Raw genomic sequence first — 26,117 nt, forward strand, 5'->3', positions numbered from 1 at the left:
CTCTCTTTCCTCTGAATTGTGAGTTTTCAGTCATTCCAACTGCTCTGAGGATCATAACAATCTTGTATTCCTTTGTCAAATGCTCCCACGTGTCCAAAATACTAAAACCGCAGATGTCCTAGTAATGGCTAGTTCATTGCTAAGAAATATAGCATCTTCACCTTCTTCCTCACCTTATCACCAAATTTCAGCATCTCTCCATTGTTAATGTTCTGTTCCAAAAGGGCACTTATGCAAAAATAGAGCCTTATATTGCCTCTACTTCCTTCCATTCACCTGCGGAAAACCTCCATAAGAACTCCAAGAACTTACTCTTCCTCCTACTACCCCTCCCACTTCTCACTCCAAATTTGCCTATCTAGTTTCTCCCTATTTTTAAAACACCTGCCTTCAGACAAAGCATCTCAGAAATGGGAAATTAATTTTGAAAGACTTTAAATTACCAAATATTTTAAACTAATTCAACTCCCTCAAACATACTGCATTAACAACAAACACATCAAATTCTGAAAAAAAGTGTTAAAGTTGTGTTATAGGCATTCCCACCACGTTCCATCAAAAAACAGTACAGTTCAACTACGCATACAGTAACTACTCTGAAAGACATAGCTCCCTTGTTTTGTAAGCTTCTGTTCTCTGTATGTTGATCTTGCCAGCTATTCTCTCTTTAATTCTCTGTGGTGACATCCATATTACTATTCAATCACGAAAGCATGCTTACTAGTAAGACATCAACACTAAAAGTGAGATGTGACATGAAACTAAAGTTCTACCAAGCTTGGGTTCTGCATTGACACCGACAGAAGTGAGGGCAGGAGGCCAAGCTGCTGTGTGCAACAGTCACATAGGAGAAAAAGCAATGGCTTGAGGCCAGAATGGAGATGGCAGTAGTGAGGACGACCTACAGAAAACGTGGGAACTGTGAACTGGAACCATAGCCCACCAGCAGAATTAGGAGAAACACAGATGTATCTCCAAAAACCTACTATTTATTTTCTCTTCCATCTGAGTCAAAGGGATAATGAATAGCATTCTGACTTGGTCTTGTGCACAGACCGTCCCCTAGTTGTTTTGCAGCTGGCTCCAGATGTCCCACCAAGGAAATCCTAAAGCCTGATTCTCAACAGCGCCTCAATGTCTCCCCTCCTATGAAACACACTTAAAGTTATACACACCACCATCAAATTCAACTTCAGCCACAGTGAGAAAGCACAGAAGACTTTCAAGAGATTTTACACGTGTGTTCTCACTGTGAACTTTGATGAGCAGTGAAGTGTGAGGATTTTAAATGAGCCCTTTGTATCAAAACAACCTGGTTAAGATTTTGAGGAGTGGAAAGACATGCGCAAAGTTGTTATTTTTTAGGAAGCATTTTTCAAAAGCTTAAGTTTTGTTGCTCTTTTTGCTAAAGTCAGGGCCCAACTTGCAGTACAGAAGTCAACGCGAGCCCATGCAATGGTTCCATCAGATTTGTGCTGTGAGGACAGACAGTGTTGAAGTGGTTTCAAGTGCTGAGCTAAGAGGCCATGTCTGCTACTGCAACTGTATCTGCCCTTCAGCATTGTACACAATGTACACAATCTCTCTATAAATCAGAAGTATAAAACTAAAATATGTGGAAATCAATGTATGAAAAAATGCAGGAAAATGAGCATCTTAAAGCCAATTACCAACTGATTATATTAGGACTACACTAGAATGTAATGCCACCATATAAACTTTAGGTTTTTCCACACTGAACTTTAATACTGTACACACCTGCTTTTCAGTAAACTTGATTCTAGCAAAGCTAACTGAGACCAAAATGATGTCTATAGGGTTAGTAAACACTGATTTTGGAGAGTTGAAGTCAAACTGAAACCCTAGAGGAAAAATGAACCAAACTAACTTGTTATCAAAACAAGACCAAGATAGAAAAGTTTAAATTTTCAAATATATGCCACAATTCACTGTATGTCAGACTTTTGAGACTGCAATGATTTAGAACCACATGGTCACAACCTTACTAAAACATCAGAAGTATGCAGAAGTTTTACAAGCAGATGATGAAATTATTTGTAAAACGGATTAACATAATTAACAATTAAAAGAACTGTAATATGCCTAGTTTAACTCCTTGTAAGTGCAAAGGAGTATGCTGTCCAAAGATGGACTGTTTTCCCATGCTTAGAGAAAAAATAGTAATATTTGAAAAGCTGCAATAAATTAATTTGGACTTGAATTTTCATTGATTTGAAACAAATAGCAAATATCAAAATTTAAAACAGTTCAGCCACAAGTCAGTTTGATATATAAGGGTAAATATTACCCCCCCCCCCAAAAAACTAGCCTTTCAAAGCACTTTACAAAAACAAAACAAGCTCAAGACACAAGGAAAAAGGTGGAAAGAGAACTTCCAACTTCATACATTTGATTGTACAAAGTAATAATGGAGTTGCCAGATCGTGGTACAGAGCTAGACCCTGATTAACAAATATCAGTATGCAGTTCTAGTAAAATTAATAAATCCAATACATCATATTCTAACTGTACCAGAGTACTGGAAAGAAACTATCTGGATGCACAGTAATTCCTTTCAGACCTCAGTGATTACAATGGGGAAAAAAAATGGTTTTGTTTTCTTTTGTAAGATTTTTAAAATTATTCTGAATTAAGAGCAAGTTTCACCTTAAAAAAAGCACAGGCATTAAGTCAACTGCACAAAACTAGAGGGAGAGGGCAGAAATCATCTATAGGCAAGCAGAAATTCTGTCCAAGCTAGCAAGATACTAAGCTCTCAATGAAGACTATTAATCTGAAAGTAGATAGTCCAAAATCCAAATTAAGTTATGCCACTCAGGCAAAAACATACTTTACACTTAGTACTTATATCATCTAATTCCCACATTATTGTAATACAGAAACCCACAAGTGTTTTAAGACAGAAAAAAAATCACTCTTGAGTCTTTACAGTCTACAGGAGAGTTCCTTTCTTCATTTATATGTATTGAGAGACAAGCACACAATGTACAAGATGACAAGCGAAACAGTTTTCTCGTTTGACTGGAAATGGCTCTGGAGTTTAAGTCTAACTCTCCAGGAACACAGCTGGACCCTGGGTTCACTACTAGCTAATAAAACTGTCAGCCAGGCAGCTGCAAGGGAACACACAGGTCACAGATCACTACTCGGAAGGAAAGGGTTAAGGCTATGGCATTCAGCATAAAGGCACTGAAGTTAGTTTAGGAGCTCAGTACTACATTTGCCACAAATGACAACAAGACATCCCCACATGTTTACTATCTTGCTGGTACTGCTGAGGGGAAAAAAAGACAACTTCCTACATTGCTTTAGCAGTGGAGATCTAAGGATGTGTAGCTTAATTCCAAAGTGCTGTTAACAAGGAAATGTTACCTCGTATTAATTTTACTTGTTGACCTATACATGCTTTGTACTATCTCACCATTTTTTTTAATGTGACTTGGCACATTGGACCATATTTAATTAACTCCTCAATGTATAGTCAAACTTGACAATGAATTTGTTCATTTTGAACACGCCACTTCAGCAATCTCCACTTCTGGTCAGAGCAATTGTCCTTTTGAGTGTGCATGGGAGAACAAGAGGAACAGTCTGGTCAAACATAATTTAGAAGCACCTACAGGGTAAACCAAACCCCCATGTTCCAAGTTCCTCTGAAACTCAGTCTTCAGCCTCAGAGCACCAAGTTTTCCATTCCTCCTGGTATAAAGGCTCCAAACACACTCAGAGTTCCCCACACCTTTCACGCTTCCTGCCTTAGAAGTCTTCTCAGTCATTCCAAAGCCATCCCTCTCCACCATATAGCTCACACCACAGGACAACTGTAGACCTTCAAAAAACATTGTTCCACCTCATCTGGTCACCCATTTTCCCCACTCCTAAAAAAAAAAAAAAAAAAAAAAAACAAAAAACCAAAAACCAAAACCAGTGTTCCAACACCTCAAACTAAACTGTTACATGCAACTGTTGGAGGGAACTAGACCGGAGGACTAGGCTCAGATTCAGAAGACTGCAAGCCAGTAATTCCAGCTGGACTCAAAGGGCAGAGATCTATGGCCTTCACTCTTGGACAGCTAGTGGACACGGCTCTATGTGGTAGGCCAAAACCAAAATACATCTTCCATCCCAAAACCTGTTTTATGTATCCCACTGCTGCTACCCTTCTCTCCCAGGTCCAAGAATTCACAGCAGCAAGAGCTAATTATCATAAAAAATGCCGAAGAGAAGCAAAAGGCAGCAAGCAAGAAGTGCAGACAGAAGCAGGACATGGATAAAGGAGACTCGCCTATTATATAAAGCAAGCCCTTACATTCAAGCACTAAGTGTGACTTACAATAAGACAGTAACCACAGTAAGGTGCAAAGTTTTGGCATTAGTGGTCTGTCACCATATTAGGCAAACTTTGGAACTTCTCTTTCAGTGGCCATGCTCATAATGCCTTACCCCCATGAACTCAGAACAGTGCTTGCACTCGAGGCACAGCACTTAGATTAACACCCAGGAATACGCAATTCCCAAGACAATCACACCTACCGCTTTCCATGCCTTCCTTCACAAACTGTAACCTGCTTGGTTTCCTTCTCTCCTTACCCACCATCACCCTGCTTGTGCGGTAAAACATGCTGAAAATACTGGCAATTTGGGAATCAAAAAAAAAAAAAAAAAAACCAACAAAACAAAAAACAACCAACCCCAAAACCCAAAAACCAACCAACCAAAACAAAACGGAAAAAAAACCAAAGCAGCAAAGGCAAAACATATTTACCAAACCCATGCACTGAAATATCACATACAACTAACTCAAGTTTCGTTAATGCACAAAACTTGGAACTAATTTGACATTAGACCTAAATGGCCACAGACATCTGAAATTCATGCATTATGATCACCCCAATGCCACAAATTCAGGAAGATTGCAATTTACTCATTTTGCAGAGTATTTTACAGAGATACGCAGATATCTTAATAATAAATACAGAAAAACAACTTTGTGCAACATTTCTAGAAGATACAGCATACAGATAATCTCAACAGAACTGTTACTTGAGATACTGACTGGTATCTGATGAAAGGCATGAAAAGAAGCCCTTTAAGAGCACAGAAACGAAGATGTTATGGAATAGTTTCTCACTTGCTTCAGCAGGTACACCTACTCCTGCAGAAATGAACATCTGACAGAGCACCCTTTGTTAAAAGCAGCCAAACCTCAGGCCCTAACCCGACACTGCCCTTTAATTTAGGAAAAGGGCACTGTACCGCAATCTTTAGATTCCATCAAACCATCTCCACAGCTACTAAACCCCTGAGAGTAGGGGTTTAAAGGACCATATCCACAATCTAATCTGGTCATTTTACTGCTTCAATCATGTTAAATTAATACTGCAGTCTTATTAAAATAATTTCTGGACCCTGATACTGGTAAAGACCTTTTTCCTCCAACAGATAAATTCCCGATAAATCTATACACAAGCATTTGCCAACACACAGATTATCACCAAGCATTACCTCCCAGACTCAAATACATCGAGCCATCCCTGACTGCATTCCTAAAAGTTGAAACATTTTCTCCAGTTGCTCAGAAAACTCACAGCTTTCTCCACAACTGGATTTCACTCTTCAGCCAAGCTCTCCCTTCACAGTGTTTCATTGACACATCACTAGTTTCTCTTCAAATACACACCACGGTCAGTCAGCAGCTACTCACAGCATTGTTGCACTCCTCTACCCTTGCTGCATAGTAAATTGTTTTGCAAGTGAAGCAAGCACAAATCATCTAGAACAGAAACAATCACAATTCCAAGGTATGGTAACTGTCCACAGTAGTCCAGAGAAATTCCCTGTGCATTTCAGTCAAAAGACTATGGTTTACAAAGGTGCAAGTGCAGAATCTGTAGAAACCATTTCACATCTGTAACACTGCATGGTTCGACAGAAGTACTGTAAACCGAAGCACTAGGAAGCAGGAACAAGCACATGTACAATTACAGAAGTGTATTCATATAAAACTCAATAAGAGTATCCTTTCAAAAATATGGCAAACCTTCAGAGTAGCAATCCTGAAAGTTTGCTTTTGATCAGTAGCGAGAGAGTTTGCTATCTGGTTGGTGAGATTCCAGGTGGCAACGTCATCCCTCCTTTCACTGCTAGAAAGGTCACATCTTCTGCTTTTTGCAGTTTGCAATGATTTGTGCAGCTCTACGAAAATACATCTTCCACACCCTAGAGATCTGCAGCTGACACCATCCTTTTATACGTCAACTTTAACAGACCAGAAGCAGACCTCCAACAGAAAACAGTTGTTCCATAAGTGAAAACATCTGAAATGATGGTAAGGATTTTTTTTTAAACCTGAACTATTGAACAACTACTAAATTCTTCTAATTTAAATATGTTTATTTTTCAAGTGTAACCTATGAGTAACTAAAATAATCACAGTGAAAGCTGGTAGATTCATCTCAATTAAGTACAGGAAATACTTTTTTGCTGTTTTAAAGATGACCAAACCACCAAAATGACAAAGTCATTCAAATAAGCACTTGAAATTACAGTTTCTAGAAAGTGTTAAACCAGATTTTACCTGAATTAGGGTCTTCATCCTATTTATTCAGCCTATTGGTTCAATAAAGCTGACATACCAACTATGAAGTAAATTTTTAAAAAGACTGCCTCAAACTTTTTTGGCCTTTAAAATCAGTACTTTATCCCTTACAGACCTTACTAAGCTTATCAGAAGTAAAAAATAAACTATAACTTTCTTCTATTAAATCAGTTCTGAATGCAAAGCTTTTGTACTTAAGCGTGTATTTTACACATTTGAAGACAGTTTCAGATATTGTTTTGAGTGCTCTTTGATATTTTCCCGTTCACTAGCCAATAAATTGTGTCTAGTTTCTCTTAAAGTCAAAAGCTCATTCAGCTGCCTATGGAAATAAACAGCAGCTATAACACACTGTCTCCTTTTAAGTTACATACATTTGAAAATAAAGGTGCTTATAGTGTAGCTCCTTATTAGGAAGGGGGACACCAACTCGTAATCAATTATAGCTGTTAAAATATGCCAGTTTGAGACTATCAAATAAGCACATTTACTTACAGGGAAAAGTTAAAATTCACAGATGGGGAAAAAAAAAAAAAAAAGATTCAAATCACCTCTATAGTGTGATGTGCAGCAGTGTATTACCACAGCATCCAAAACTCTTTAAAGCTGCTGAACCGGATCAGCCACACAACAGCCAATATGTGCATCATCCTGCTCACTCTAATGACTCACACTCACAGCATCAAGCAGGGTTCCCTATATTGAACTACTGCCCAGAGAACTCACCGTGATAAATGCAGAGAAACTACAGTGTCACAAGGGAGGAACTGCTGAAAGTACTTACTTTAATCCCATCTTCTTTTTTTTTTCCAAATATATATATACATATATGCATTTGTTTGGGTTTTTACAGGTTTCAGGAAACATTTCACAGTGTGAAACAATAAAAATTTGTACGAATAGGTTTAAGTGGCAGAATATCAAACCATAGATAACTGCTCAAAATGAGAAACAGTTCATCTTTAAACTGCAACACTGAACATATGAAACAATTAACGTGCAATTTGGGTTAACGAAACATTATCAACATTATCAGCAATGAAGAACAAACAGTCCATCCAACACAACACCTATGCTTAGGCAAACCATACTGCTTTTCTAATCCAGATGCACATAATCTTGGATAGATCTACAAGGCAGTGTAACTACTACTGCCATAAGGTGCACAAGGTACCATGCTGGACTACACTAAGAACCTTAAACTAAGAATATGCCATAAGAATGTCCAATAGCATTTTCTACATTGGCTGACTGTAAAACAGCCTATGACTATCAGGTGAAGCAAAAAACAACTCCTCCAGGAAAAACGCAGACAACAAGAATACATTTAAAAATTTACATGCTCTTAAGAAAAACAAGGTGAGCAACCTGCAGTTACTGACCTAGTTTGCATCTGCTGCCTACAGTAACAGAAGCTTGACAAATACACTCCCTTCCCTTCTGCAGAGTCAAAGCTTAGAGCTTTTACTCCAAGAGTACTAAGGCAGCTCATTAATTTTTGTTTTTATTCAGAAATGAACTGCACAATCTTCCTGCAAGGTAGCTACCCAAATATCCATGAACTCTCAGCCTGACTTCTGCTAACCAAAAACCAACATGTTTTATCCTGTCCAAAACCAGTGTAATATAACTGAAAGGATCAAGAGCAAAATCACTAGTGTGCTTTGAAGAGATAATAAGAAACAAGTTCATCGGCATTTTAACCAATAGAGCCCTTTCTACCCAAATATGAAAGCAAGCAGCAGGTAAGGCAAAACCAGGAACACTGCTTACTTGTTGCTACACTTGCCTAAAAATAAATGCTGCTTGAAGGCTGCCCGAGTTGTTTTAAATCTGCTCTGTTCAGTGACCTCAAGAGTCAAACCCTGAAAGAGTGATCCTCCCGCAAGACATTCTTACCTGCTCAAGGAGTGATCAATACCTTTGCCATTCACAGTGTTTCCATTGATCTACCTGTAGAGGAAGCTCCCATCTTCCCTTCCTCAAGGAAAAATCTGTCTCAAATACAGACTGAAAGGTACATACAGTTGTCTTAAATCCTTTTTCTACGAGAGAGGAAATCTATACTTAAATGGGTCATCAAGCACCAGTGTGATGAAAGCTCCTGCTGATAGTTTCTAAAGTTCACCAGAGCATTTAAGTTAATAGTGATCTAAACACAGTTTATGCTTTCCTCAGCTGAAAGTGCCAGCAAATCCATAACAGAAATACACAAGTAAAGAACGACAACACAAAATATTTAAAAACCAAAAAGTCAAGAAAAATATGCTGGCTGAATTTAACTTCCCAACGAATCAGGCTTACGCCCAGTGTTGTAGTAGAGATGGAAGACTTTAGATGAGCTTGAACTGTCTTAAGCTCAGAACAGCTTAATAGTGTTCAACCTCTCCCATCCTTCACCCCCAACCACTGTTTCTACCAGCGCTCATCTGATTGCAGGAGGAGCAGTAAGCCAGAAGAAAACCAAGTCCCCAAACCACTCTACAACAAAATCAGATATGCAACAGTGCAAGAAAAGGGACAAGGAGGGTGAGAACAGCAGAGCAGCAGCAGCGTTAGCTTAGACTGGCTTAAAACTGTCATGGAACAATACCATGAGTATAAGCTGCCTTAAGAAGAGAAGACTCTTTTAGTGTAGGTTTTTTTTGTCCTCAAAGCATATCTGCAAGTGATTGGGACGCCAAAAAGAACTCGATATGTTCAAGAATGTACATGTTCTAGATCAATGTTCACAATTTACCTGTAAACTTCTCCATCATGTTTCTTGTCCCACTACAGTAAATTTAACACTGTTATTTAACATTATTGGGATTTCTCAAAAAGACTCCAAACTTTAAACAGATCCTGTCGTTTTAATTAAATCCAAGAATTTTATCCGTATGTCAAAATAAACTTCAAAAATACAAGAATGGTTAATAAGAACAGGACGCGGGCACATGCACGCATACACATGCAGCCATCTATTTTCTCATTCTCTTCCCTTTGCAATCTTTCTTTCATGTTTTAATAAACATTACTTGCACTTTAGGTCCAAAATTCTAACATTGCCATTAAAGATTGTGATATGTAAGCTATGTCTACATGCATTAATCTAAACTTCACAATAACTTTAGGATGTACATAAAAGAGGAGTACTGCATGTATGCTGCAACATAGCATTTTGTGGAAAAGTTATTTCACACAAAAACAATCCTAAGACTCAGCCAAATTTCATAATAATCTACTCTTCTGATTGAGTATAAGCAATGTTTCAAAGCCATAGTACTTAAGCTGCACCACAAGGAACTTTGACATTTCAGAAGTCTGAATTAAAAAGAAGCATAGTATTTTGTGTTGTTTGTTAAAAAAAAAAAAGGTGGGGGAAGACACATTTTAACACCACTGCAACCCTGATGAGAGTAGTGAAAAAGTAGTGATAATTATATTACTACACTGCTAATATTAAACTTCGACAACTTGCTATTCCTACACTAGTTTCTCTGTGCAAGGTTTTGGTTACTATCATTTAAAATATTTCAGAAGCTGAAGCAAGCACTGCTTCTAAGTACATAAGCAGATGTACACACAGGCTTTAATCTTCTGCTTTGCTAGTCTGATAGGGCAAACTGTAAAGAATAACATGCTGAAGCAAACTAATTCAGCTAGTCACAATGTGAAACTTCTCTTCAAAGCTGTCCCAACCTCTTGCGTAGCAAGTTTACTTCAATCCATGCCTCATGGAACATAAGTAGCATAGATGTAATATTAAAATAAAAAAAACCAAAACTGACCTCACGAACAAGAAATACTCTCAGGAACATTAGAAGCTTAACAGGGAGACCCTCCTTAAAGGGCACAAAAAGTCAGAAGGGCCAAGAACAAAAAGTAAGTCGTTAATAAATGTAGCACCTCTTCAAAGGGTGCTCTGGAAAAGCCACACTACTTGTAAAGTCAAATAAAGTGAGGAAGAGAGGGCACTGAAGCAACAGAAGTCTCTGAAATGCAAGTAACTGTACCCTGACCCCATAAAACATTTACAGTTCCTGTAAGCATGTAAAACCATTAACACAGTATTCTGAATGTTAGTGAAGACCTAAGTTCTGTATTTGATAACTAAGACCATATATTTACCTTTTTATGTTTTCATTTCTGCTTGAAAACTATTCCAATACTGCAATTCTTCCCCTACACATCATCTACCTTCTCACAGTCAAATATCAACATAGCAACTACCGATGAATTATAATCTTTTTAAATCTATTCAGCATTCAATAATTATCACCAAAGAACAAGCATGTCATTCATATGCTTTCAGCAAGGACTGCATGCACTATTTGTCACCTGAAACCCCAAATGTTAATCTGTAATGTCAACAAAAGACAGTTCTGTAAGAAACTACAATTAAGACAGGTAGCCTACAAGTACAAGGGTTCCTTTGTGGACATCAATTTCACAATTATTTTGCATAGCAGTGGTCCTTTAAGTTTTTAAAAAATGCTTTACGTTGTTCAGGCATTAAACAATTCTTTACACCATAGAACAAGAATACCTACCATTTGACAGCTAAGTTTTGCACCTCACCATTTTTATCTTCCAGTAGTTTCAAAATCATCTTCACCACCTTTCTTTCACTGTCATCATCCAGCTTGATAGAATCTTTCTGTAGTTCTGTCATCAAGTCATTAGTAGCCATAAACCTGACAAAAGATAGCCAGATAATTATTGATAAAAGGATATGGGTTATTCACAGTGCTCAGGATTCAAGATTCTCAGTTTCCACCATTTGTTATCAAATAAATCACGTTTAGCATTGGATTACTGTTGCCTGTTTTGTGATGCAACTAGCATTTATTTTAGTTCTAGAATAAAAAGGAGAAAAATTGTATTTAACGGTGACAATAACTTTTAGTTAGACCATCATCCTTCCCTGATGACAACAGCTACATATTTTACTTCCACTGTTTACATTGTATTCCAAATTATCCCCACAAAGAAAAACTGACACTTTCCCAGATTTTAAGTAATCCTTTCATTAGCTATGCTGATGTTGTTAAAAAAAAGTGCTTTTTTTTAAGTTTGTTAAAAAAATTAACCTCTGCTCTGAGTTTATTTTAAAGCAACTTTTAAGCAAGAAGAAAAATACAGAGTTTTTCAAACATCCTCCCATAAAGTTCACAAAAGCCAAACATTAATGAAGGGAGAAATAAAGGTGAAGCTACATTTTACATGTTTTTCATTTTCTTGCCCTGTACAGACTAGTTTGTTTATAGTCCAGAAAACAGCCAATCATGTTTATCCAGCCCTCAATCCAGGGTGCCACATTAAAGACCAAGATTAATTCTGGAGAGATCAAGCAAATAAAATCACCTTTCACATCAATTAATTTCCTATTCAGTAACAGTCATATCCTCCAATATAAGAACACACTGAGAAATTACTCTACAAAAATATTGCTTTTCTGCCTTTTGTTTCATTTCCTTCTGAAGTTTGTTTTCCAGTCTGTTCTTCTTTTCTAAGTGCCCTCTCTTCTCAGAAAAGGTAATACAGATGTATTACTTAATTACAAATCCCATGGGCTTCAGAACTTGATCCCAACTCCCACTCAAAGCCCCAGACAAAAATGGTTTGTAATTAAAAGTTAAGGTTGACATTTGGACTCCAGGCACATCAGCCTCAGGCAGACATCACTTGAGCTCAGGTCGTACTTGGAAGGTTATCTCTACAGCCTGACATGCTAGATACTTTTTTCCTGAAAATGAAAGCCAAGACTCTGCATAGTCTTAATATGCATCACAAAACCAGATGCCTGCCCTCCCATAATGGACCTCAACTTGTCCTGCCCTTTAACACAGTAATTCCAGTCTAATAGTCTCAAGGTGTTTCTAAGATAAGACCTCACTCATTTTTCATTCACTCCCAACAGTCCCACTGAAGCAAGCCTGTAATCTGACAGGGACCAGATGTGCACATAAACAGATGATGAATGCGGATGGCATCAGCTTTTAAGCACAGCAAGGAAAAAAGCCACTTGGTAAGTAAAGGTAATGGACAGATAGGATAGGAATAAGGATATACACAAAGTCACACAGTACTAGTACGTTGAAAAATTGTCCCCGTGTTATTCCTATATTTACCTCCTTTCCTTAAACCTTCGTAATAGCCTCCTCTCACCTCCTTGCTCAATAGCTCCCATTTCCTAGCTTTATGAGTTCACATGCACTCATCACCTACTAAACTAAGCAGAGCTTGCACACCGTCAGTGCATCAGCAGCTTCTGCACTCAACTACAACTGAGGAGTCTTCCTGGCAGACTCCTCCATTAAAAAAAAAAAAAAACCAAACCCAACCCAAACTCCATGGTAGTGTGGGGAGCCCTGGCAACTTTACCTTAAGGTAGCTGGTATTTAGAAACATGGTTCTGAGTAGTTTAGATATGGCCTTTTGTCACAACTGCTTCCTCCTCAGGCACATCAAACTTTACCCAGTACAAAGCAGCAGCATGTCAGCAGCTCCTCATACCTTGTACTCATTCTCCTCCTCCACTGAGGACACTACTTCTCCCACAGCAACGCACTGAAGTGCCACCTTACATTACTGCCCATTTTAGAATTTAAGTCCAAGCTTCTGGACAATAAATGCCAGAAACATTTGCATCGGACAAGTCAGTTTATCCAAAAAATGGAGGATTAAATTTCACAGTAAAGTGGTTACTTGAACTGTGGTTTATACTCAGCTCCTGGATATCAACAAGTTAACTACACTGTCCCTATTCAAATATACACGATCTAAGAATAAATGCACTTACAATTACTACTACTAAATACTATTTTATTCATTATGCAAATACATTATACACATAGTTTCATAAAATGTTGTCCTGGTTTCGGCTGGGATGGAGTTAATTTTCTTTCTAGTAGCTGGTATAGTGTTATGTCTTGGATTCAGTATGAGAAAAATGTTGATAACACACTGATGTTTTCAGTTGCTGCTAAGTAGTGTTTAGACTAAGTCAAGGATTCTTCAGCTTCTCATGCCCAGCCAGCAAGACGGCTGGAGGAGCACAAGAAGTTGGGAGGGGACACAGCCAGGACAGCTGACCCCAACCGGCCAAAGGGGTATTCCATACCATGTGATGTCATGCCCAGTACATAAACTGGGGGGGGCTCGGCTGGTGGGGATCGCTGCTTGGGGACTAACTAGGCATCGGTCAGTGAGTGGTGAGCAATTGCATTGTGCATCACTTGTTTTGTATATTCCGATTTTTTACTGTTATTGTCATTTTATTATAGTTATTATTACCATTATTATTTTCTTCCCTTCTGTTCTATTGAACTGTTCTTATCTCAACCCACGAGTTTTACTTTTTTCCCTCTGATTCTCTCCCCCATCCCACTGGGTGGGGGGGAAGTGAGCGAGCAGCTGCATGGTGCTTGGTTGCCAGCTGGGGTTAAACCACAACAAATGTGTTATTGCCTAACAGCCCGTTTGTAAAGGTCTATCATCACTCATTTTTTTGTTTGTAAATTCAGATTTTAATCATGCTAAGAATTTTTTTTTTAAATATTTGAGAATTCCAAAGTTGTTTAAAGCTCCTAGAACAGGTAATTTCTAAAGTGTGCTCTCCTAAAGCAACTACAAAACAAGTTTTAACTACATGTAGCTGGGAGAAAAGTACTTGCTACTACTGCATTTGACAGGTGTGACCTACCCCTTTTATGCAGAAAGTTTTAACCTCATCAAAATCAGTATTTAGTCACTAATCCCAGTAGAAATTTTTGTAAGTCATCCTCCCCATAAGCACAAAATGGAAAGCTCACTTAAATCACAGAAACAAATGAGTGCGATAAAAGTAAAAACCACCTTCAGTAACGTGTAGATGAAAAATGTTTGAATCTATTTTTAGTACAATTTCAAATCAGGTAATTCTGGACTGTCTCTTTTTAGACTAATCAATATTTTTTTTCTACTTCCAAAATTTCTAGCCTGAATTCTCCAGGTAATATCATGCTACTAGAATCTGAAAGAAATCAATGTGAAAAAAACATAACTTTACCACATCTGTGTCCAGTGCTACAACAGTTTGCCAAAAGCAAAACAGATGATTCAAAATCCAACTCTACGGTTATTTGATCATCACCTCTGTTTTCCTTTAGATTGTTATATACTAACAAGGGACTTGCTTGGGTGTCAATGTGTTCTTTAACTATAAACTAAGCACTGTAATGCTGCAGCAAAGCAACAAAACCCAAGTGTACTTTATGCCTTTTCCTTGTCTGTATTCATGCACCCTCTCTGACAAATAAAGGCTTCAAATGTGAATTTTAGGTTGCACACAATACAAAGAAATACAATTATTTTTAACCTGATGCTTTGCTAGAACTACTGTGTAAATGCTATTATCTCTGCTGGTTTTTAATAGCTTGCTCACACCGTTTCATTTTCTTATACTCAAATGTTTGCATTTGATCTGCTATTAATTTACTACAAAGCAAGCAAATGAACCAATAAGAAGTACTGCTCTTGCGACAGATCCTAGGCTCAAGATTACAGATGCCAGTCCTGTCCCCATAAGACTTAACTGGACTTTTCTCTCTGGATGCACAGGCTTTTAGAGGCAGTACCAAATCACGAGAAGAGGCACAAAACCCCTCTGTCTACAAGAGGCAGCACCCAGGAAGCGTGTGAGCTTAGGACGTGCAAGCCGGCTGTGCTGCGTGGCCCTCCCTGCTCCTATTTGCAGAATCGCACGATCCGTATTTTTTGAGGTCGGGAAGGGAGCCGGGGAGGTCGTCTCGCCCAACCTCCACTGCTCAGAGCAGGGTCAGCGACAGCAGGTCGCTCAGGGCTTCGTCCGTCCGGCTTTTGAGCATCTGCGAGGACAGAAATCCAAACGCTGACCTCCTCCCTCGCCTATCCCCAGGCGACTCAGCAAACCCGACGACGGCTCCGCTCCCCCCGCCCCCCCGCGCCCCACGGCCGCCTGGGATCTCTGCCCACGACGCGCGGAGGCCTCGGCTTTTCGGGCCCTGCCGTGCCCCCGTCCTCCACGGGCAGCGAGAAGAGGCGCTCCCCTCCCACGAACCTTCTCCCCGGGGGAGCGTCGGATGGGCGCCCAAGCGCCGCAGGGGCGGCCCGGGGAGGGGAAGGAACGACCCCCTCCCATCCCGAGAGTCACCGAGGCGGGCACAACCCGGGCCCGCGGTACCGGGCCCCGCGGGCCTCCCCGCCGCCGGGCACCTGCCGCCGCCCTGACAGCCGCGGCGCCAGGGCCCGGGGCCGGCGCGGAGGCGGCCGTGGGGGCAGGGCGGAGCGGGGGCCTGCGGCCGCGGCGGGGGCCGGGCGGCGGAGGGAGGGCGGAGGGGGTGCGTGGGGGGTGCGTGGGGTGCGGCGGCGGCGGCTTTTACCTGAAGTCCTTGTCGCTGGACGTCATTTTCTCCAGCAGGTTGGAGATGTGGTACGAGGCGCTCGCCATGTTGACGGACCCGGCCGGGGTGGAGGGGGGGTGAGGAGGAGGAGGAGGAGGGAGAGGAGATGGAGAGAAGAAGGAAGAGGAGGAGGAGGAGGCGGCGGCGGCGTCTTCCCGGCCTCGCCGGCTCCACTTCGCCCGTTGCCGGGGCCGGCGCTCGGCGGGGGCGAGGGCGGGCGGTCCGCCGCCTCCTGCGGCTGCGGCTGACACGGCGGGAGGGGCGGGGAGGCGGGCGGGCAGCCGCTCGCGCTCGGCGCCGGGTCAAAGGTCGAGAGAGCGCTTCCCTCCTCTTCCCCTCCCCGCCTTTTCGCGCTGTCGGCGCTTCTGATTGGCTCCGCCAACGGGCGGGAGGTGCCCGCGGCCGTGTGATGCCGGAACGTACGTGGCGCAGAGCCTGGGCGGGAAGTTCAGGCCGCCGTTGGAGAGTGGCGGGAGGAGGCGGTGAGGCTGATGAGGACTACGTTTCCCAGCGTGCATCGCGCCCGCGTCGCACCGGGGGCTATTGGCGGTGCGCGTCGGGACGTGTAGTTTAGGGGGAACGGCAGGGGCCTCCGCGGCGCGTTGCCCGCTGGGATGCGGAGCCTCGTTGTGGTGCCGGGCCGGAGCGCGGGGCACGGGGAGGCGGGCCCTCCCCTCAGGGCCGCCAAGCGCCTCCACCTGAGGGAGAGCCGGCTGAAAAGCGGTTGTACATAAAATTCTACCCCAACCTGGGCGCTGTCCGCATCGGGAGGGTTCACCAGCCCTCTGAGTGCCGTTAGTGCCCTGCGCCGGGCACCAGATACGGTGTTTTTTCACCTTGTTACAAAACCAGGACATACCCTGGTGTTACAGAGGCTGCGGCTTCTGTTCCAGGCCCTTTAGTACGAGTGCAATGGCTCCCGTCATAGCTGAGTGTGCTCTGAAAAATGTCTGATGGAAGCCAAAAGTGGCGATGTGAAAATTAATTTTCTTGGTAAATAAAGGCATGCTTCCATCGGTCGTGGTTTGCAGAAAGCAGGTTGAAAATGTGATGTGAGTGCTTTCAGAGGTCTTGGAAGCCAAAGGGAACCTTTCAGAGAGTTGTATTTTTTTTTTGCGTACCTCATTGCTGTTCATGTCAATCTCACTACTTTTCCAGGCCTAACCCATGATCTGTCTGTGTGTGGGTAGATGATATGGAGCAGTGGAAGAACTGGGGAAATATTTCCACGTTACATCTTCCTTAAGGTTCATACTAAAATACAAGAATGTTAAATAGCCTTAATCCTTCTCAGTTACGTGCATGTACAGCAAAACTCCTGAAGAAGTGCTTTTTGATCCCTTTATGCATATTTAAAAAAAAAAGACTTGAACTAAAAAGAAATTTTCTTTAAAATAGACATTTATTACATGCAGCTTGCAGGCAGCTTTGCGCAGCAGCTGATGGAAAGCATGTGATCTTTACTCAGTTGATAGAGAGAATCGTCTGTCACTGCCACGGCCTGTCACCCAGCCACAGTGTACAAGCAGCTATTTTGGAAGATAGTCATGCTGTTAATTGTCCGGCAGCAGTGTTGGAGAGAGAGCTTAATACGTACTGGTCTCATTCCCCAGAGCAGCTCAGTGGTAAGTTAGCACCGTGCCGCAAAATGATGGCTGGGGTAAGAAGGAGGTGGGCAGCGTGGTGGTGGATTAGTGGCATTGCAGTGGGGTGTGATGTGGGGATGGAGTAAGGAAGATGGGAGTAGTCAGGAGGGGGGTGGGTGTCCTGAGGAGAAATGGGGGAACGTCAGTATGAGTAGAGGAACTGCAGTGAGGGGAAGCAGTCGGAGAGCTGGCCCAGTGCTGACTGATTTTCAAATAGGTCGTTCACTCCTTTGATTTGGGAGTACTTAATTTAGAGGTTAGCTTTAGAGAGGGAAATTCTTTACTTCATTTTGCTTGGACGCTTGTGTTGGATATTCAAGGAAGCCAGCTGGAACAATACAGATGAAGGTAGACTCAGCCTTGACTTGGTTGTGACAGCTGAAAATGGTTTATGAGGTCTGAGTTGTGATGATATTATACCACACACAGAAAAACTGTGTAGCTCCTCTTTCAAGTACTGAGACATAACAACTTGAAACACAAATGTTTGACATTTGGCACATTGATTTGTATTTTGCCATGTGAATGTTAGTGCTATTCTAAATCATTCTGGTGACTGTGACTTTTGAGCATCTTACAGTTCCCAGGAACAATTTGTTTCTGAGATGTCAGTGTCACATTATCAGTTCTCACATACTGCAGGAAAAGACTGTTCTAACCCCGTCTTTATTTACATTCAAGACTTTGGTACTAAATGGGGATCGGGTTGTTATGGTGTGGTAAAAGATCATCTGTTCCAAAAATGTTATGCCCATGTGGTGACCGTGATGCATTCTACTGGATAAGCATGTTAGACCAACCAGACTAGAAAAAATTCTCTATGGCAGGTAAGGTCTTCATGTTGATTGCTGTTGTGGCGTAAAGCATTGCCAGTGGTCCCTGTAAGCAGATCCATTCAAGCTGGGATTTAACTTTTTAAATCCTTACCATTTCCAATTAGACACTAAACCAAGCTACTTCCCACTTTGGGAATCCTACATACATTTACTTACAGTAAGAGAGTGTATGAGAGGGAAAAAAAAAAATCAGAACAATTACAGAACAATTCTGCTCTGGTCTGTTATACAAGCTTGAACACTTAAGTTATTTTAAAATCAATTAAAATCATCCTTCCCATGCTGGTTTCTATACCTCAGCCAGCTTACCCTGCCACTGCTTAAACCTGATTTCCTATTACTAGCAGAAACTCAGGCCATCATGGAGGAAGTCAAAGTATTTTTTTATTCAAGTACATTTATTACAATTGGGATTCAGCTATAGTAGATGCAATGTTCCGGAGGAAGTTAAGACACAGAGAGAGGCTAATTGAGAAGAGATTTTTTCCAGCTGATAGCAAACAGCTTCACAGATGGAGTGGTACTCCTGATCTGTTCCCTGTAGACACACATATTAGATGCTCTTGGTTCATTCACAAAGATAGCTGAAAGCTTAATTAAATGCTGGAACCTGAAAGGATTTATCTTGCTTTACACTTGCAAATATATTCCCCAAATGCTGAAGATGAGAGAAGAGCAGAGTTAGTTTAGAGATGCAGTCACAGTACTAGAATTTGAACCCTCACCAATTTGCCCTTTCACTTCACACGGGAGTTGCAAGCCCACTGATCGGCAGAGGACATCAGGAATGTGCTGCATCTTCATCTGTCAGCATGGAAAAAGCTATACCACACAGCTTTACTCAGCTTCAAGGGAGTCCTTTAGGATGACAAGTTTAAAGCTGGTTATCGTTTTTTACAGCTGGTTTTGGGGAAATAAAAGCAAAATTTCTGCACTAAGTCAAAAGCTGCTCACTGCTGCAAGCAGATAATTTGAGCCAGAGAACCTTACAGTCGTGGTTTATCACTTAGATACGTGACTGACTTTGTACATCTGAACTTTGAATTTTTAAAAAGATGCCCGGAAAGAAAGTCTTTACAACTTTATTGGCTGATTATATTAACAAACCACTGATGGTGTCAAAGAAGTGATCTAGATTTAAATATGAAAGAAACAAAAAGGAATGGTATGGCAATCTTTAACTTAAAGCAAACAAATTGAAAAAGCAGCATAACCTACACTAGAACAGTCATATGGGTAAATCTGTGTTTCAAGGCATTAAGGTTATCACTGTATTGCCTTGTATAAAATAATACGCTCCAAGAGATGAAGATGAGTTAACTGTAGAAATAAAAACGTGGCTTGGGATCTTAATCATAACAGTGCTCTCTTAAGGGTGGGAGTATTTTCCTCTTTATTTTCTGTTTTCCTTATTTTTAAAGTTAGATGACATTCCATAGCAAATGATAGCAATTTCCAAAGTAGGGCACATTTGGAACTAAATAAATCATCATTACTGCCATTCACCTCAGAACCCAAAGTTTTAGTTAAGTTTTTCTTTCTTCCTAAAGCTGAAAATTTCTTCACATGCAAGTTAAGAATCCCAAAGCATCTTTCCAAAAGCAGTTGGTGCTACTGTGCTGATTCTCACATAAGACTATTTCATTTCTGGACAATAGAAGATACTGTTGGTTTCATTTAGGAGAGAATTCTATACATTTACCAAGAAGAATAAATATCTACAGCTGTGAACTGCCTGGCCTTTCCTTCCTAACCCAGATAATCTGCTTCTGTAAAGTAAAGTAAAGCAAAGCAAAGTGTTTGGGTGTCTGATTCCATCAGCTTTAAAAAGACAAAGATCAGGAAAACAGTGCTGAAAATAAAATATGCATCTGGTTAAGTAATGGACTGAAGCAACTATCAAATGGGCTGAAATTGACTCTAAAAGAACAGAGCTCCAGTAGCACCCTCATCATAAGATTAAATTTCAGTAAACATAGTATCTTGAAAAAAAAAAACCAAAACAGTCTTTTAATTAAAAGAGAAAAAAACCCCAAACACAACAATGCTAAAAGAAATCTCCCTGGTGATTGCTAAACACTGCACGGCTTTTCGCAGTGTCTGTGGTCAAAACTTTTCAAATACATACCACAGCCACCCAAAAATAAAAAACAAAATTAATCTTTTAAATTAAATCTGATTTGAAATATGAGCCAGAAATTTAGATTCAAAGATTTTTATCATTGTATTATTTTCATGCCAAATGAACTCAATTTACAAAACAAAAGATTTTTTTCTTCCGTAAGACCTCTTCTGAAAATCAGTCCAGATGATTGTTTTTCTTTTTGCTTGACCATTTGCATTTTCATTCCTTATCACAACTCTAAATTTGTAATTCCCTCAGAGCCAATTATGTTTCCCTTTATGTCAGCACACCCAGCTTTCTTCATATAATGATCTCGGCAATACTTGTACTAGAGACACTTGTCTCCAGTAAACTTAAAAGCCCTTGTTTAATTGGAACTTCTGATATTGAACAATACTCTTTGTGTTTCAGAAGTCGTAAAAATACAGATTACTTTAAGTGTTTGGACTATTTAGGCTTATTAGAACCAGAGACAGCTGTGCTATGGATTTTGTTTATTCTGGATCCCACATGTCAGGAAAGCCTTGACTATACCGATAATTTAGAAATTTCAATGTTAGTACATTGGCTAATTACAATATGAGTCAATATTTGTCAAAGCGGACATAAGGGCTAATGTTTCATTTCATAACATTTTAAAGCACTACTGTTGTTTCATTACTTCTTGCTTAAGAGTGCTTCATTTCAGGCCAATAGAATGTGCTATCTCCCTCCCTCATTTATGAGACTGTCAGTGAGAGCAAAGATGAAAAAATACAAATGTAATTATTCTTCCATGAATCAAGGTGAACAGAGAGGGCTGAAATGAAATTGAAATGAATGAATCTATGGAATAGAGTATAACTTTGCAGAGTCTGCTTTCTTGGAGCAAAACTGACTCATCCATGGGATCGTCCAAGGTAAAGCGACTCAGTGAGTCTCCTCTTGGAGCAGATGATGCCCGTTGTCAGCCTACCATCACTTGAACAACGAACATAGTCTGCTGCCTGTCAAGATGTGTCTCTGTTGGCTGCCACAAACTGACTCATGTTTTGATCTTTTTTATACTCTGTGGACGTTTTACTGAAGGGCTGTATTTAACTCGCATGCTGGAGCTGAACGGCTTTTACTGTATGATGTATTCTTTTCTTTTAAATTTGCTATTTGAGACATAAATTAATAGTAATGACTCAGTACACACTGTCATCCACATTCTCACAGCAGAAGAATCTAAAAACATCCCCTGACTTCCGTACACTCTGCAGGAGAGACTTCTCCAGGCATCCCTATGTAGTTGACTGCAGTTCTTAGACCTGACATGTAATACCTGTACCGTTCAGGTCCTCCTGAGCAGGAACACACACTTACTGGTCTTTATTAGAGGCTCCTCTGGGACTGAGAAGGTCTGTTTTTGATCAATTCAAAAGTTCTTTGATTTTTTTTAGTGAACTGAAGTATATTTAACACATAGTAAGTGGTTATTATCCACAAAATCTTGTCAGAGGAGTACTAAGTTCAAGTACTGATTAAAGCTTGTCTGTGTCGTTTCCTTTTGGTACTTATTTTTGCAAAGAGAACAAGGGCATAGCATGGTAACAGACTGGAAAACTGCTGTAACATTGCTTTTGCTGGTTGCACTGACAGAACTACCACTTCTCCTTTAAAAATCTTTGGGTGCTTTGAATTGAAACTTTTAAAAGGACAGAAATCAAGATCCAACCCCCAGAACATATGAATCTGCTAATGTGAGAGAAAGCTACATACCTCCTTGTCCTCATTAGAGTTTTACCCAAACTTAGTTAACTCAGCCTAGCTCATTTGTGCCATGACCATTTCCACTTATCCTGGAGGCAGGGCTGCTGAAGGGGCTGGGGTCTCTGAGGTCTTTCCATTTTCTGGCTGTCCTGCGCACAGGTAGTGGTACCAAAGAAGAGACAACAACTGGTCCCTTCAGCTCTGCACTGAAGGGCTTTGTGGGTGTTAACAACAATTTGAACAGAAACAAGAAGTAATTTTAATTGCCAATATTCTCACCGTAACCTATTGAACCTTGGGGCCTAGTTTCTTTCAACATCATTTTGCTGTGTGATATAATTCATTAACTACATGTTTGTCTGCTAAAATTAGTTAACACAGAGTCATAAGTGTGACAGTTGTTTAAATACATATTATTAGGCTATTCATATCATACTGGGATAAGTAGCCATGAATTATAATAGTAGGGTATAGTCTAAGTTTAGGAGATACACAAGACAGTGTATGTTTGAACTTGTCAGAGCCACCATCAGAATTTTTAAACCCTCTGGGTATGTACAATTTCTCTTCTCTTCATAATGAATATGTATAAAATTGAGTAGCACTGCCAAGTATTGGTGGCTCATTTGTGAATTTATGTATATGAATGGCAAATACAAAACAAAGTATCAAAAGAAGCAAGAATACCAGCCAAGAATCTCATATATCTCATGTGCATTATTCAAGCGGGAAGAGGCTCTTAAAAGAAAACATCTGCAATTAGTTATAATACTTTTGAAATCATTACATGCCAGTAAGAAAAACATATATCAAAAAGAATATGTTTAAATTTCAAAACAATCTTAAGAAATGCCTCCTGTTGTTTCGTTATCTCTCGGGGGGGTTAATGATGCCAGTAGCTCTCACTGAGAGAAATGGCATTTTTTAATAACTTCTATCACAAACGTCAACCCACGCTGCTACAGTCTGATACAGAGGAATGTCATTTCCAAAACAAAAACAGCTCTCCAAAACTTCTTGGTCCTTTCATGCATTGAAATGTTGAGTCCTATTACTTACATTAGAAACAACATCTCCTGCCTGTCACAGTCAAGGTGACCTATATGATTTTTAATTTTTTTACCACTTTTGTGGTACTGCCAGTTTAAGGGCATAATTTTGTCTCTGTATTCAGCTATAATGGTACCAGATCAGGGCTTTGTTCTGTTATCATCTTGTAGAGGCCAAAATTAGTCTTTTTTGTAAGATTTTTGCGTTGCTAGCCAGTGCTTCAGAGAGCCTGGAACAAATATATTGTAGAAGCAATGTCATTTAGAAGGATAAGATACAGAGAGACAATTGTCTGCTCACATATCACAAGATAAAGATGATTTTGTCTCTCAATGATTTGTAAGAATGTCCTCAAAGTCCATTCCTACAGTGTTTCTGGAGGTAGTGCTTTCTCTAGCAATAGAAAGAAATAAGCTTGTTTCTTCGTTTTCTTGTACCTGATGTTGTCATTTATGCTGGCGTGTACTCAGTGTGAAAAAGCTGATCTGATGGCATTTTGCAGTCACTTTGTCCTGCTGTGAATAGTGGCACTGTCTGCAGCTGCAATGGGCATGGACAGAAGGAAGACGCAGTTGTGCAGCCTCACCCTCCATCGGGAGGTCATCAAAGTGTGCTGCCCAGGCAGAACCACGGTGAGAGCAGGAACTAGTGTCCCTCAGCTCTCCCTTGAAACCTGTGCTGCCAAGGAGCCGAGAAACAGGTGGAGAAGCACCTTCTGTAACTGGCCAGCCTTGTGTGGCCAAGTTTGTTGTGCTTTTGAGATACAGGATGTTCTCCATTCCATCTTTGCAGTTGTGAATAAACCAGAGGCTCACTGCTCTCAGGCCCTTTTCTTGTGTTGCTTCCATTCATTGCTTTTTTGTTTGCTCTGCTTTTCTATGTAATGTTAACAGGGTCATTCCGGGAACCCAGCGAGGGCCAAGAACAGCGTGAGATTTGTATTATGTTAAATTTGCACAGCGTCAGCAGCTGAGGCTGAAAGAAAATTTTCATTATCCCTTAGCAGTGTATAGTCTGAGGCATCTAGCTGAGAAACTGTCATACCATCTTGGAGAAATAGTTTGTACATGCTTCAAGGTCAGCTTGTAAATACAGCTATTTTATTGCAATGGAAATATCCCATTTTAGTCAACGTTCAGGACCAGGACATTACTAGAAGGGCAGCAATACCAACGGAAGTAATTTTTTTCTGTTCAGAACTATTTGTCCACAAACTGATGCAGAGAGTTTTTGTTTCAAGAGGCCAACTCCAAAATTACATTTCCTTGAGGTGACTCATCTGGTAGTGCAGTACCTGCAGGGCAGTCAAAGGAGGTTGGCAATGGTCCATGGTATTTCAGACTTCTGGAAAAGCAGTGAATGCTGGAACATGGTTGGGCTGTGTGAGCCATCTTGGTTGATTCAAGACTGGCTGAAATACAACAAAGCACTTACTTAATCACACTGCCTAATTTTAAACCAATCAGAGTATTCTTACAGCTTCATGTTAAGCATGTGCTTACATACTTTGCTGGAGAAAGATGTTATTGTGTATTGCAGGTGTATCAAGCAGGAAGAAAATCTGTATCACTGCTTGCTATATAAGGTCTGAGGCTCAGTTCTTTCTTTAATTAGTGTATTTATTTTACATGCTTCAGAGGTCAGAAAAAAAAAAAGGCGTTTTTCAGTCTCCTTAATGAAAGCCCAGTTCATCAATGTTCTTAGCTCAAGTTAGCACTGTACAACTTAAATGCCATTTTCAGCATCTGGCAGGATAAAACCCTAACTGACACATTTGCAAAACCAAGTGGAGCCTGGGATAGCGATTACATTTCCAGAACTGTGGGAACTGATCGAATGCAGCATTAAATCCATTTGATTCTCTTTTATTAGCAACCACCTGGATGTCCAGATAGGTAATTCAGAACGAATGTGTTCCTTTGAGCGGTTAGAAACAACTGGAATGAAAATCCGTTTTTCCATCAATTGCTAAACACTGACCAAAGGAGCAAATATTATGCTGAACCATGTTCTAATCTGGGAGCGGGGGATAGAAGAAAAAAAATATATATATATAAAAAATCTTTCAAGATAAAGCATTGGGTCATGTATGATCCGCTGTTGGAAGACAGAAGAAAAAAGAGCTGCATGTCACAATTATTCCTACGTTTCCCACCAAGTAAAACGTCTCCAATAAAATTGCTCTGTTTGTAGCTTCTGCCTCGCGATAACTTTTGCACCTGCTGCTCAAAGATTAAATTACATCTGTTGAAAAGAAACTGCCACTTGGGGTCACATATGTTATCAAATGACATTTTTTGTTTATTTGTGCAGCTAGGGCTACCGAATGAGGAATTCTTTCTCTTCCTTTTGAGCTTTACTGTGGATCTTCATCATAAAATAATTTTTTGGAGCCAGTGAAAGCACTGAGGCTTTAAGTTTTACAGCAGGAAAAAAAGAAGGCATATTTTTTTCCTAGATTTCTCTACAGTAATATATCTGTATTATTAATACTTCAGTCACATAAGTAATTCTATATTCACCCAAAACCCACTTAGGTACCCCAAGAAGTTATAGATTCTCATTGTTAAATACTGTATTCTTTCACTGTCATTTCTGGTAAGTACTTTACGCCCTGCCACCCTCACCCCTTTTAATGGCATTGTTGTTAAAGTAATCTTTATGTCAAGCACCAATTCAGCATCCTTCTTCATGTGTGGAGAA

The 26,117-nt window shown here is 40.3% G+C and overlaps 1 protein-coding gene across 1 annotated transcript in view; it reads right to left on the minus strand.

Annotated features, from left to right (window-relative positions):
* CAND1 (cullin associated and neddylation dissociated 1) overlaps positions 1 to 16,302 on the minus strand; it is a 31,210-nt gene extending 14,908 nt beyond the window's left edge. Inside the window, exons 1-2 of the mRNA XM_069773515.1 lie at positions 16,003 to 16,302; positions 11,152 to 11,295 (exon numbers count right to left, since the gene is read on the minus strand). Coding sequence (XP_069629616.1) covers positions 11,152 to 11,295; positions 16,003 to 16,070 — 212 coding nt within the window. The 5' untranslated portion in view covers positions 16,071 to 16,302. The remainder of the gene's footprint in view (positions 1 to 11,151; positions 11,296 to 16,002) is intronic.
* Positions 16,303 to 26,117: the final 9,815 nt, after the last annotated feature.

This window comes from Haliaeetus albicilla, chromosome 28 (genome assembly GCF_947461875.1).
Source record: "Haliaeetus albicilla chromosome 28, bHalAlb1.1, whole genome shotgun sequence".
Classification (NCBI taxonomy): domain Eukaryota; kingdom Metazoa; phylum Chordata; class Aves; order Accipitriformes; family Accipitridae; genus Haliaeetus; species Haliaeetus albicilla.